The 12,032-nt window shown below is 41.8% G+C and overlaps 1 protein-coding gene across 1 annotated transcript in view; it reads left to right on the forward strand.

The window, feature by feature from the left end:
* The first annotated feature begins 804 nt into the window (after positions 1-804).
* Rbl1 (RB transcriptional corepressor like 1) overlaps positions 805-12,032 on the forward strand; it is a 60,897-nt gene continuing 49,669 nt past the window's right edge. The window contains exons 1-6 of the mRNA XM_041670413.1: positions 805-1,024; positions 5,248-5,381; positions 8,960-9,160; positions 9,470-9,534; positions 9,632-9,760; positions 9,865-10,025. Coding sequence (XP_041526347.1) covers positions 869-1,024; positions 5,248-5,381; positions 8,960-9,160; positions 9,470-9,534; positions 9,632-9,760; positions 9,865-10,025 — 846 coding nt within the window. The 5' untranslated portion in view covers positions 805-868. The remainder of the gene's footprint in view (positions 1,025-5,247; positions 5,382-8,959; positions 9,161-9,469; positions 9,535-9,631; positions 9,761-9,864; positions 10,026-12,032) is intronic.

The following is a 12,032-nucleotide window of genomic DNA, read 5'->3' on the forward strand; positions in this document are numbered from 1 at the left end:
GTGGATGTGGGGTGGGAGGCGTCGCCTACTTTAGCTGTACCGCTCAGAAACGCAGTTTGATGAATACATGAGAAAAGCCTCCGACTGAGAACTAGCTTGATATTTCCAAGGTTAAGAATTACCTGATGCATCTGAGTACGTTTTAAAAACACGTTTCAGGTTAGCGCAAAGACCATCTCTACTCCTGAAATGGCTACTTACTAGGACAGTTTCAGAATCCAGGGAGTTAAGAAAGGGCGAGGCTGAGAGGCGTCACTTAAACTTTCCCTTGCCTCTCCATCCCTTTCTGGCGAGCCAGAAGCCTCCGACGTGGCGCTCCTACATCAATGAGCCACTTTCGGCTGCTCCCTCCCATCTCCATCAAGGGTCAAAGCTCAGTGAGAGCGGGTTTAATGCGCGCCGGGGAGCTGACAAACCTAGGACTAGTGTCATGGAGAACGTTTCTCACAGGGGTGGACGAAGTCGCCACAGGTAACCCTAAGTTACCCACACCACGGGACCGGCTGTGGAGAGCGCGGGTCGCAAGCTACAGTCCCGGCGGCCTCAGCACCGGCTCGGATCCTTCCGCCCGCTCCCTCGCGTCCATCCCCGCGGGCCGGTGCCCCGGGGCTGCCCCGCAAGGGCCCGAACTAGGGCTCCTTTAGAGTCTGAGTTCCATCTTCTTATCCCATTCCCGGAGCGGGGCTATTGCGGGCTCCAGAGGAGAAAAGGGACTTTTTGAGGAGAAAAGCGGAGGCAGACGATGAAGGGAAGGCGAGCTCAAGCAGGCGATTTTCGCGCGCTTTGTCGCGGGGGGTTGTGGGTAGCTCGCCGGGAGGGAAAAGACAACCCCGAAGCCGGGTCGCGCCGCCCGTCGGGGCCGGAGGGGATGTTCGAGGACGAGCCCCAAGCCGAGGGGGCGGCGGTGGTCGCCGCGGCCAGGGAGGCGCTGCAGGCCCTGTGCCAGGAGCTGAACCTGGACGAGGGCAGCGCGGCCGAAGCCCTGGACGACTTCACCGCCATCCGCGGCAACTACAGCCTAGAGGTGAGCGGCGGCAGGTGGGCGGCGGCCCCGACCCTCGCCAGGCCCCACCCCCGGCCCGCCCCTGCCCCGGCCTCTCGGGCGGTGGGAGTTCCCCCACCTCCGAGGGTCTCGGAGGAGTGCGGGGAGGGAAGGGTGAGTGTAGCTCGGTCAGCCCACCCATTTGTTTTGAGGCGGGAAACCGAAGCTGAGAAAAGGAACCGCTCCCGAGTTCCGCTCTGCTCCGGGGCTCCCTATACGTCAGGCTTCCTAACTTGATTTCTGCGCGCCGCCCAGCGCCCCAAAGGGCGCGGTGCTGCCGTTAAATCTATCAGACCTGATCCTGTGATAAGATGAGTCGCTCATCGCTGCCCAGTCCTTTGCTTACGTCTTTTCCCACTCTTTAAACACGTTTGGATCCCCTCTCCGCGGAAGAGAAAGCGGGGTCGTAAGAGGTTAATTTGGCGCCCCAGGTGACACGGTTTGTGACGGAGTCTGGCTCAGCTGTATGAGCCTTTTAAACCTCTCCACCCTTGTGCCTCATAGGGTGCAGCAGTGGGTTCGTTTAAACCAGGGCAGTCTGATCAAAGTCAGCACACACACAAAGCTCTTCCCAGTCCCACGTTCCTCTCTGCCAGGTCTTTACCGTGGTCTGGCCCTGAATAAAATAAGCGGTGGTTGTCACTGTTAGATTTTCCCAGTAACTTTTAGATCTGTCTTCACAGCAGGGCAGTGTTATCACGGCCCAGGATTATTTTGCCTAGAATCACTCGAATATCGAAACTTGGAGAGGTATATAAGCTCAGTGTAGAAGCAGAATCGTAATGACGTGTACAAGTGGAACTCATGCCTGTGGGTTCAACAGGTCGAAAGTATTTGGGAAAAAACTGCATTTTCCTGAACATGGACAGACTTGGCATTCCACAAACAATATAATATCACTATTTACATAACATTTACATCAAGTAATCTAGAGATCATAGGCTATGTGCAAATGCATTGCCATTTTAAATCAGGGGCTTGGACATCCTTGGATTTTGGTATCTTCTGGTCTCCGGGAACCATGCCCCAGGGGATATTTCAGCATATCCCTGGGATAGACAGAAGCTTTCATTAGCCACATGGGCTGGATTCACATTATAGATTGCTTCTCTGACAATTGCTGCACTCAAAGGCTTGGAGTTGGAAATGAGGATGGAGTGGTTGAGACAGGCAGATCCCAAGTGCCCAGCCCTGGCCTGCCAGTCTAACTGCAACACAGAGCTCCAGGTTTAGTGAGAGATTCTGCCTCAGAAGACACCCAACAGTTATCTCTGACCTTCACTCATGAATACATGAATGGGGGAACACATTTACACATGTGCACATGCATGTGTACACACGCACACTATATAAAAAAGTGAGGGACATTTTAATGGCGTCTCCGTTGGAAATGTTTTTTTAACATCCTGAGAAAGCAGTTCTAACCTCCCAGGCCTTCATTTATTATTAAGTACAATCTGTGGCCAAGTCACTCAACTTAGACGCTTGTTTCAGATTCTAGGTATGTTAAACTCAGCCCAAGTTGTTAGCTTTCTAAGGTCACTCTGCCTGGACTCTTTCCCTTCACCTGTAACTCCAGAGAAGGTCAACAATCTAAATGCTAAATCCATAGTTAGGCAGAGTCGGTTGACACCTTAAATGTTTACTGTAGAAAGCATGGTTCAGCAGTTTTGACACTGGCTGCTATCGCAGAGGTCCTGAGTTCAATTCCCAGCAACCATATGGTGGCTCACAACTATCCATAATGAGATCTGGTGCCCTCTTCTGGCGTGAAAGCATACATGTGGCAGAATACTGTAGGCATACTAAATAAATAATCTTTAAAAATTGAGTGTGGAAGTAGTCTGCGCTGAGCTTTGTTTTTTCTTGTTTTTCTTCTTTTAGCTGTTAGTGAAAGACACTTGGAGAAAAGGCATCTCCCAGTCTCTGCTGCCCCTAAGAATCCTGTCTATAGTCTCTACCCCTGCCTAATCCATACACAAGGCCCTGCTGGCATTTTGCCTTTTCTCACCTAACTTAAATTTTTTGGTAGTTTGCTACTGAGCAGTTTTAAATCTTCCTTTGTGAAGTTTCTGTTGACATCCAATCAAAGTCAGTTAACTACACTGTATTTTCCCACACTTTCTCTTCAACTCTTACAACATATATATATATGTTGTATATATATATGTGTGTGTGTATATATATATCTACTTTACCAATTATGGAGAACAGTTTCTGTTACTATTCTTAACTTCAGATTTGGAGATTAAGAGCCATTTTTAATTTTGTTTTGTTGGTTTAAGTATTCTACCACTGAGGCATATCTCTGATCCTCTCCATAAAAATTTTTTTAAATAAAATTTTAATTTATAATAAGAAGGTGGCTTGTGCCATGTGGAGGTTGGAAGACAACTTCTGTTGGGTCAGTTCTCTCCTTCCACATTGACATGGGTTCCAGGGATCAAACTGAGATCTCCAGACCTACATAGCAAGTGCCATCTCTCCAGCCCTGTATCTTAATTCCTTTTAGGATTATTGCCATTTATTTTTAGCTTATAGTTATATCATTCTCCCCATTCCTTTCCTCCCTCTGACCTTCCCTCTTTTATGTACCTCCCCTTTATGTTGTCTCTCAAAATCATGGTCTCTTTCTTTAATTGTTGTTCCAGCCGGGCGATGGTGGCTCACGCCTTTAATCCCAGCACTCGGGAGGCAGAGGCAGGCGGATCTCTGTGAGGTCGAGGCCAGCCTGGTCTACAAGAGCTAGTTCCAGGACAGGCTCCAAAACCACAGAGAAACCCTGTCTCGAAAAACCAAAAAAAAAAAAAATTGTTGTTCCATATGTTTGTATATGTCTATGTGTGTGTATATTTCTAAATATATAAATGCAGTTTGCTCTGTCCACATGTATATGTTTTAGGCTGATCATTTGGTGTTGGAGAGCCAGTTGGTGTGCTGTTTCTCTCAGCACTTCTCGGTTCCCTGGCTCTTTGCCTAGGTTCCTCCTTCCACATTAGCACTATTGGTCAATCGGTGTCATCCTTGGTCAGGTCTTGTTTATGCAGCCATGCTAGTGTCTGTATCTGTCATTCTTTTTTTTTTCTCTGGGTAACCCTGACTGTCCTGGAACTTGCTGTGTAGACCAGACTGGCCTCGAACTCAGAGATCCAAATGACTCTGCTTCCTAAGTACTGGGATTAAAGCTTGTGCCACCACTGCTAGGCCTGTATCTGTAATGCTTAATCCTCTGACTTCAACTATATTTCATCCAGTCATGCAGTGTTTCCAGCTTGAAAACATTTGAAGTCAAGCAGAAAATTAAGTGTTGAATTACCAATCGTTACTTTTTTATAGCTTGTAAACTGACATATCTATGGGGTGGAGAACTATGCTTAATATTTTAAAGATAACTTACTATGGGATAAATAATGCCCCAAATCCTGCTCTCACAAAAATGACATTGTCCTTCATATTGTGGATATTAATAATTACTGTATTATTATATATCAGCATATTAATATAAATATTAATATTTTGACATGTGACTTCCCTGACAACTTTCTACTCTATTTTTTCTTTTCTCTGCAGAATTGGTTAAAAAGAAATATACCTGTGGGTGGGTTTTTTTTGGTTTTTTTGTTTTGTTTTTTCAAGACGGGGTTTCTCTGTAGCTTTTGGAGCCTGTCCTGGAACTAGCTCTTGTAGACCAGGCTGGCCTCGAACTCACAGAGATCCGCCTGCCTCTGCCTCCTGAGTGAGAAACATAAAATTTAAATAATAGAAAAGAATAAATACAATCGAGAATGTGACTGCCAGGTGGAGTTGGCATATGCCTTTAATCCCAGCACTCAGGAAGTAGAGGCAGGTTGACCTCTGTGAGTTCGAGGCCAGCCTGGTCTACACAGCTAGTTCCAAGATAGCTAAGGCTACACAAAATTCTGTCTCAGAGAGAGAGAGAGAGAGAGAGAGAATACAAAAAGATTTTAGTAAAATTTTTTCAGTAAGGCTAAATTTTGAATTCAGTAAGAAATCTATTTTTAGATTTAGAAATTCAGAAAATGTCTAATTTTTCTAAGAACAAGGAGGTAAATGTGGAGGTCTGTATTGATATTTGGGACTGTATTCGCTTTATTTCTTTAGGGTTTAGAGAGATGAAATTGTAAACCCTTTCCCAGGTAAGCATTTTAAGGTGTCTGTGTATTTTTTTTTGTGCTTCCCTGCAGGGAGAAGTTGTACACTGGCTGGCATGTTCTTTATACGTTGCTTGCCGCAAGAGCATCATTCCTACAGTGGGAAAGGGTGTCATGGAAGGAAACTGTGTTTCATTGACCAGAATACTTCGCTCAGCTAAGTTAAGGTAAAGCATTTTGCTTTCCCAAAAATTCTCCTGGGCTGGAGAGGTTGCTCAGTGGATAGAGTATCTGTTACACAAGCATGAGTACCTGGGTTGTTGTGCTCTGGGGCCTTAGTGCTGGAGGACTGAGGCAGGCCAATCCTAGGGCTTAGAAGGGGACTAGTCCAGTCAGAATGACAGCTCTACCTCAAAAATTGAAGTGGAGGTTCTGGAGAGATGGCCCGGTGTTTAAGAGAACTTCCTGTTCTCCCAGAGAACCTGAATTTGGTCCCGAACATCCATATCGGGACTCATAACTCCCTGTAACTATACTTCAAAGATATAGTTACCTTTGACACCTTCTTGCTTCTTGTGTTTCCCTGCAGGGAGAAACTCTGCTTAGACATGGCGTGCACACACACGCGCGCGCAAAGATAAATTTAAAAATAAAAAATTTAAGTGGAAAAGTTATTGAGGGAGATACTTTAGTGTCATTTGCTGGCTTCCACATGTAGCTACATGAACAGGTATACACACATGCACACATAAACATACACCACGTGCACACAGAGTTCTAAATGTCATTTTAGGATTCGGTTTCTCTCATTTTAAATCATTTGACTTTGTTCTGTTACTGCATGTTCTTTCCCAGTTTGACCTTGCTTCTCTACGTTGCCTCTTCAGATTCTAACTTCAACCAAAGACTTCTGTTAAATTGATTTTAGCTATACTTTTGCTCACTAATTTTTTAAAATTTGAAAATAGTTTAAAGCTTACAGGAGAATTAGAAAAATGAGAGAAATAGAAAGAATACCCATCTACCCGTGATCCCATCTCAACGGTTACTGCCATTTTACCTCATTTACTTTGTCAGTTTATCTTTCTGTATTAAGTATTATGCTCTTTCTCTTCAGTGCTTCTTCTTTACTCATTTTAAGATGAGTTGTACTCTTTATAACCTTTTATCCTGAAATTGGTTTCAGTGATATTTTAATTAGTTATTTACTTATTTTTGAGAATGGATCTCACAATATAGCCCAGGTCCAGGCTAGTCTCAAACTGTGGCTCTTGCTTGCGTCAGCCTTCCAAGTGCTACAATTATAGATGTGTGTCACCATGCCCAGTTTCAGTGGTATTTTTTAATTAACTATGATGCAGTCTTCAGGGAACTTAACATTTTTTTTTCAAATCTGCCATCAATAGTCTAGTTTTGTTAGTTGATCTAATAATATTCCTGGTAGCATTGTTTTTCTTTGAATACCATTTCCAGTTTTGGATCAGTACTACATTCACTTATTCCTATTTATTCCCCTTTAAAAAGGAATATTTCTGTAGCCGTTGTCTCTTTTTTATTTTTTTTTATTTTTATTTTTTCAAGACAGGGTTTCTCTGTGTAACAGCTCTAGCTGAATAGTCCTATGTGGTTGACATAAGAGCAAGTAAAAGGTAGAACTTAGACCTACAGAGTGCCTAGTAGTGACAAGTTGAACAATAAAAATCAACTATGCAGAAAACAGGGCAATACATTGACACGATGACCAAGTCAATAACATTAATAAGAGGAAGATGGATATAATATGCCACTGTATGTAGTTGTCCTAAAGACTTAAAATCACTCTATGCAGTTTCAAAATGTACAACTTGTGTATATTTAGCCTTAAGGAAATATCAGACATATGTCAAATGAGGAACAATCTATTTTAAAAGAGGACTGGGGTAATTGTAGACTTACTAAAAAATGTTATCATGGGGCTGGGGAATGTAGCTCAGTCGGTAATACATTTGCCTAGTGTACCTGAGACCCTTGGTTTTTTTCCAGGCACCAACCATATAAAAGCTGGCATAAGCCTGTTATTTTAGCACTGGAGTGATGGAGACAGGAAGTTTAGGGATTCATGATCATCCTTGACTATATAACAAATTCAGAGTCAGCCTGGGCTGCAAAAGACCTGTCTCTAAACAACAGAATTATAGCTTGAAAAATTAGATCAGTACATACTCATAATAAAAATTTCAAATGAGTTCTAGAGGTGGATGGTGACGGTGGCTTTCCAACATGAGTAACCAGATGCAACTGGACTAGACGTTAAAATGGCAAATGTAATCCTGTGTGTAGTTTATCAGAGACATGACGATGGTTTTTAAAGGTTGGGCGTGTACCGCCATGGTACCAGTGCCTGCAAGTAATACGTTGGGTGTGATAAGACATGTCAGTCAGTTATCCTATCACTCAAGAGGCTACATCAGGCCTCTGGAGGCCACCCTGTTCATTTTCATCATGTGGTCAATGATTCAAGGCCAACCTAGGATACACACATACCAGGAAACTTTGCACCCCAATTTCCAGTGAAGCAGGTCTAAAAGAAGTAATTCTCAAAAGTGAGGAAATCCTCCAAGGAGAGAAAACATCCCACACTGAACATCTTCCTATCCCAATCTGCCCCTGCCAAAAAAGGGAAAACTTCATAGTAACTAATTGGGAGGAGAAAGGAAAAATAGTAGGACATTTTTTTGTTGTTGTTTTTATGTTGTTGCTGCTGTTGATAAGGACTTTTTAGGATTTCAGATTTTAATTTATGTTTCAAATTTACCTGTGAACAATTAACTGATAAATTTAAGAACATTACCTAGTATCCCTCTATATAGTGCCAGATAATTAATAAAATGAGCTTTTGACATTATGAGTGTTTAATCTAAGACCATGCTAACAGATCGTATACCATTATTGGATAAGCTGAGAAAGTGGAGTAACAATCTATTATGATTTTCTAAATATCTACGTATTTATTTTATTTTTGGTGGTGATGTCACACACTAAACAAACACTGAGCTGGAGAGATGGCCCAGCAGTTAAGAGCACTGGCTGCTCTTCCTGAGGTCCTGAGTTCAATTCCCAGAACCCACATGGTGGCTCACAATCATCCACAATGAAATCTGGTGCCCTCTTCTGGCAGGGATACATGCAGGTAGAACTCCAAGTACATAGTAAATAAATTAAAACAAACAAACAAAAAAGCCTATTAAAACTCAAATACTTAGCTGGTCCTGGTGGCACACAGCTTTAATCCCAGTACTTGGGAGACAAAGACAGGCAGATCCCTGTTAGTTCGAGGCCAACCTGGTCTACAGGGCGTGTTCCAGGACAGCCAGACCTACAGGGAGAAACCCTGTCTCCAAAAACAAGCAAAAGAACTCAGATACTTGAATTTTACTCCCAACCTATAATAGTCTGTTGCTTTGTGAACAACTTTCATTTGGGAGACTTTTTTTTCAAACTAACTTTGTGAACCTATAAATTAATTGTTGACTAATGTATACTTCATCAACTATATGTAGATCGTTGCCTAGGTGCAGAGGAGGAAAGAAATAGGTAGCTGTTTTAACCACCTGCATCCTAGAAGGTTGCTGTCACTTCTGTGTCATCAGTCTCTGTGATGGTCCTGGGAAACAGTGCAATTCATAGCAGTGAAGTGAGGGCTTATGTTGTTTGCTTTTTCATAAATTTAGGTTTTTAAAGACTTTTAGTCATCAAGAGAATGTGTCATTTTCAGTCCATTATATGAGCTCATTTTAAAGTTGTCTTTTTTTCCTTTTCTTTGAAGCTTAATACAGTTTTTTAGTAAAATGAAGAAGTGGATGGACATGTCAAACCTACCACAAGAATTTCGTGAACGTATAGAAAGGCTAGAGAGAAATTTTGAAGTATCAACTGTAATTTTTAAAAAATTTGAGCCCATTTTTTTAGATATATTTCAAAATCCATATGAAGAGCTACCAAAGTTGCCACGAAGCAGGAAGCAGAGGTGAGACATTTAATCTCATATATTTGTGATACAAGATTAACTTTAAAAGTCTGCTTATTACCTTTCTGCAAAGACTTAAATTTCTTTGGAAATTTATGGACAGTTGCTTAAATTTGAAAATGGGTAATACTTTTATTATTTTATTTATTCTGATGTTCAATGTATACTAAAAAGCTTTAAGAAGTCTGTTTTTGAGCCATCTGTCCACTTGAGTGGAATTTTAACATGAATTTAACCCTTTTATTTATATTTGCTTTTTCAATGCTTAGCAGGTTAGTCAGACCAAAAGAATACATTTTTTCATTTTAGGAGAATTCCTTGCAGTGTAAAGGATCTCTTTAATTTCTGCTGGACACTCTTTGTTTACACTAAGGGTAAGTTGACATTCTCAGAGCTTACGTTTCTACTCTGGGATTTGGTGAAGTTTGACATGAGAGGTTCCTGGGTTTTAACTTTTTTTTCCTTATAAAGGTAATTTTCGTATGATTGGTGATGATTTAGTAAACTCATATCATTTACTTCTGTGCTGCTTGGACCTGATTTTTGCCAATGCTATTATGTGCCCAAATAGACGAGACTTGCTAAATCCATCATTTAAAGGTAAAATATTTAGTTTTAAAAAGTAATTATTAAATTTTAGAAAAAGCTAAAAAACTGACTGTTCTTTTTGTCCTTCCTGTTCCCTTCATGGTCTGTCAAACTAGGTTTACCGTCTGATTTCCATGCTCCTGACTTCAAAGCTGCAGAAGAGCCTCCCTGTATCATTGCCGTACTTTGTGATCTACATGATGGACTTCTAGTAGAAGCAAAAGGAATAAAAGAGCATTACTTCAAGCCATATATTTCAAAACTCTTTGATAAGAAGGTACTAACGAATAAGATGCTTAGGGGTCAGCAGCACCCTGAAAGGAAAGAATCTTCTCAACATTGTAGGACCCATGTAACATGATCCTAATCAGTCCTATCAATAAAAGCCAGGAGTCAAATATTGGGGTAATAGTCTGAAAGATCAGAGAAGCAAAGGAGCAGCAATTATATTATATTATATTCCTGTCACCACCTCCCAAGTGCTGGAATTAAAGGCGTGCACCACTGCCTCCCTGCTCTATGGTTAACTAGTTACTAGCCCCGTGCTCTGATCTCCAGGCAAGCTTTATTTGTCAGAACACAAACAAAATATCACACAATAGTCCTGGTCAGATGTTCCAGGTCTGGGGCTAGAGAGATAGCGCTAAAGTTAAGAGCATTAACTGTTCTTCCAGAAGACCCAGGTTCAGTTCCTAACACCCACCATACCCAGCTCATAACTTCCTGTAACTCCAGTTCCAGGGCATCCAGTGCCTTCAAGTCCCAAGTTTCAGTGTCTGCTGTGATGCAGCCTTGCCCTCTAGTCACAGGAGACTAGTGCTTGAAGAAAATGCTCAGTTATATGTTGTGTCTGGGAAATGCACTGCCAGCAATTTTCGGGGTTTCTGGCAGAACCTGCATTCTCCTGAGAAAGGGTTATGAGAAGCATGAGATCAGAATGAACTGACTGATTTTCTGCCGCAGTCATTCTGTTAAGTGCTGTTTACTAAAAGCATTGTAATAGTATAATAACTATTGTTTTGCTTTTTCTTTTTTGATTTTTTTTTTTTTTTTTTTTGAGACTAGGTCTCACTATTTAGCTCTGGCTATCATGGAAATCACTGTGTAGACCAGGTTGACCTTAAAGTCACAGAGCTCTTTCTGCCTCTGCCCCAAGTTTAAAGTGTGTGCCACTACTCCCAGCTACAACTATCACTTTAATTCCACATAAATAAAGCAGAAAACTGCTTTCAGGCTACTTACATGCACTCTGATTTTTTTTCCTGTATTGTCTATTTTTATGTTTCTGAGTTGGTTTATCATGGAGGAGTTATTAACTTCTCACTTCTTCAACCATGAATCATGTAATTCAATTAGGCCTTGTCTTTTCACTTTGGTAAAGGATTTTGTTTAAATCATAACTCTGGTTCCCCATTTAGTATTAAGAGATTTTTGTTTACTTATTATTATTATTATTATTGTTTATTTGCTTGCTTGTTTTTCAAGACACGGTTTCTCTATGTAGCCCTGGCTTGTCCTGGAACTAGCTTTGTAGATTAGGCTGGCCTTGAAGTTGCAGAGGTCCACCTGGTTCCGCCTCCCAGGTGCTGGGATTAAAGGTGTGTGCCTCCATGACCTGGCTTAAATTTTTTTAAGTACTATTATTATTGTTTGTATGCATGGATGCCTGTTGTGTATATGTGAGTACACATGCCACAACATGTGTGGAGGTCAGAGGACAACTTCATGAGTTGGTTCTTTGCTTTCACACTTAAGTGGGTTCCAGGCATCAAATTCAGGTTACCAGACTTGTGGGGCAGGTGCCTGTATCTGCTGAGCCACCTCACAGGCCCATCATATTTTCTTTAAGCATAAAGCCTTTCCTAACTGGCTTCTTCTCCCTTCTATACTTTGTATTTAATCTTACATGTCCTGGAATATGTATACATCATGATTTCTTATAGGTATGTGTAGCATAAATTTTAATTGGTCTTAATAATAATAAAAAAACCAGTCAGATATAAGGATTAATACTGAAGATCCAGAGAAACAAAGTAGCCAGCCATTAGGAAGACCTTTTACCTCTATCCATGCTCAAACCGAAGGGGCGATCCTAACCTTAGACTACATCTCCAGACTGCATCTGTCTCCATCAAACCTCAGGCTGCCTTGAGCTTCTGTCTCCTCCCAGCCATATCACTCCTGTCTCCACCTCCCCAGTGCTTGGATTAAGGGCATGTGATGCTAATACTGGGATTAGAGGTGTGTGCTACCACTGCCTGGCTTCTAGTGGCTTAACTCTGCA

Source organism: Microtus oregoni, unplaced genomic scaffold (genome assembly GCF_018167655.1).
Source record: "Microtus oregoni isolate MIOR12 unplaced genomic scaffold, Mior012 000020F_ref0000438, whole genome shotgun sequence".
NCBI classification, from domain to species: Eukaryota; Metazoa; Chordata; class Mammalia; order Rodentia; family Cricetidae; genus Microtus; species Microtus oregoni.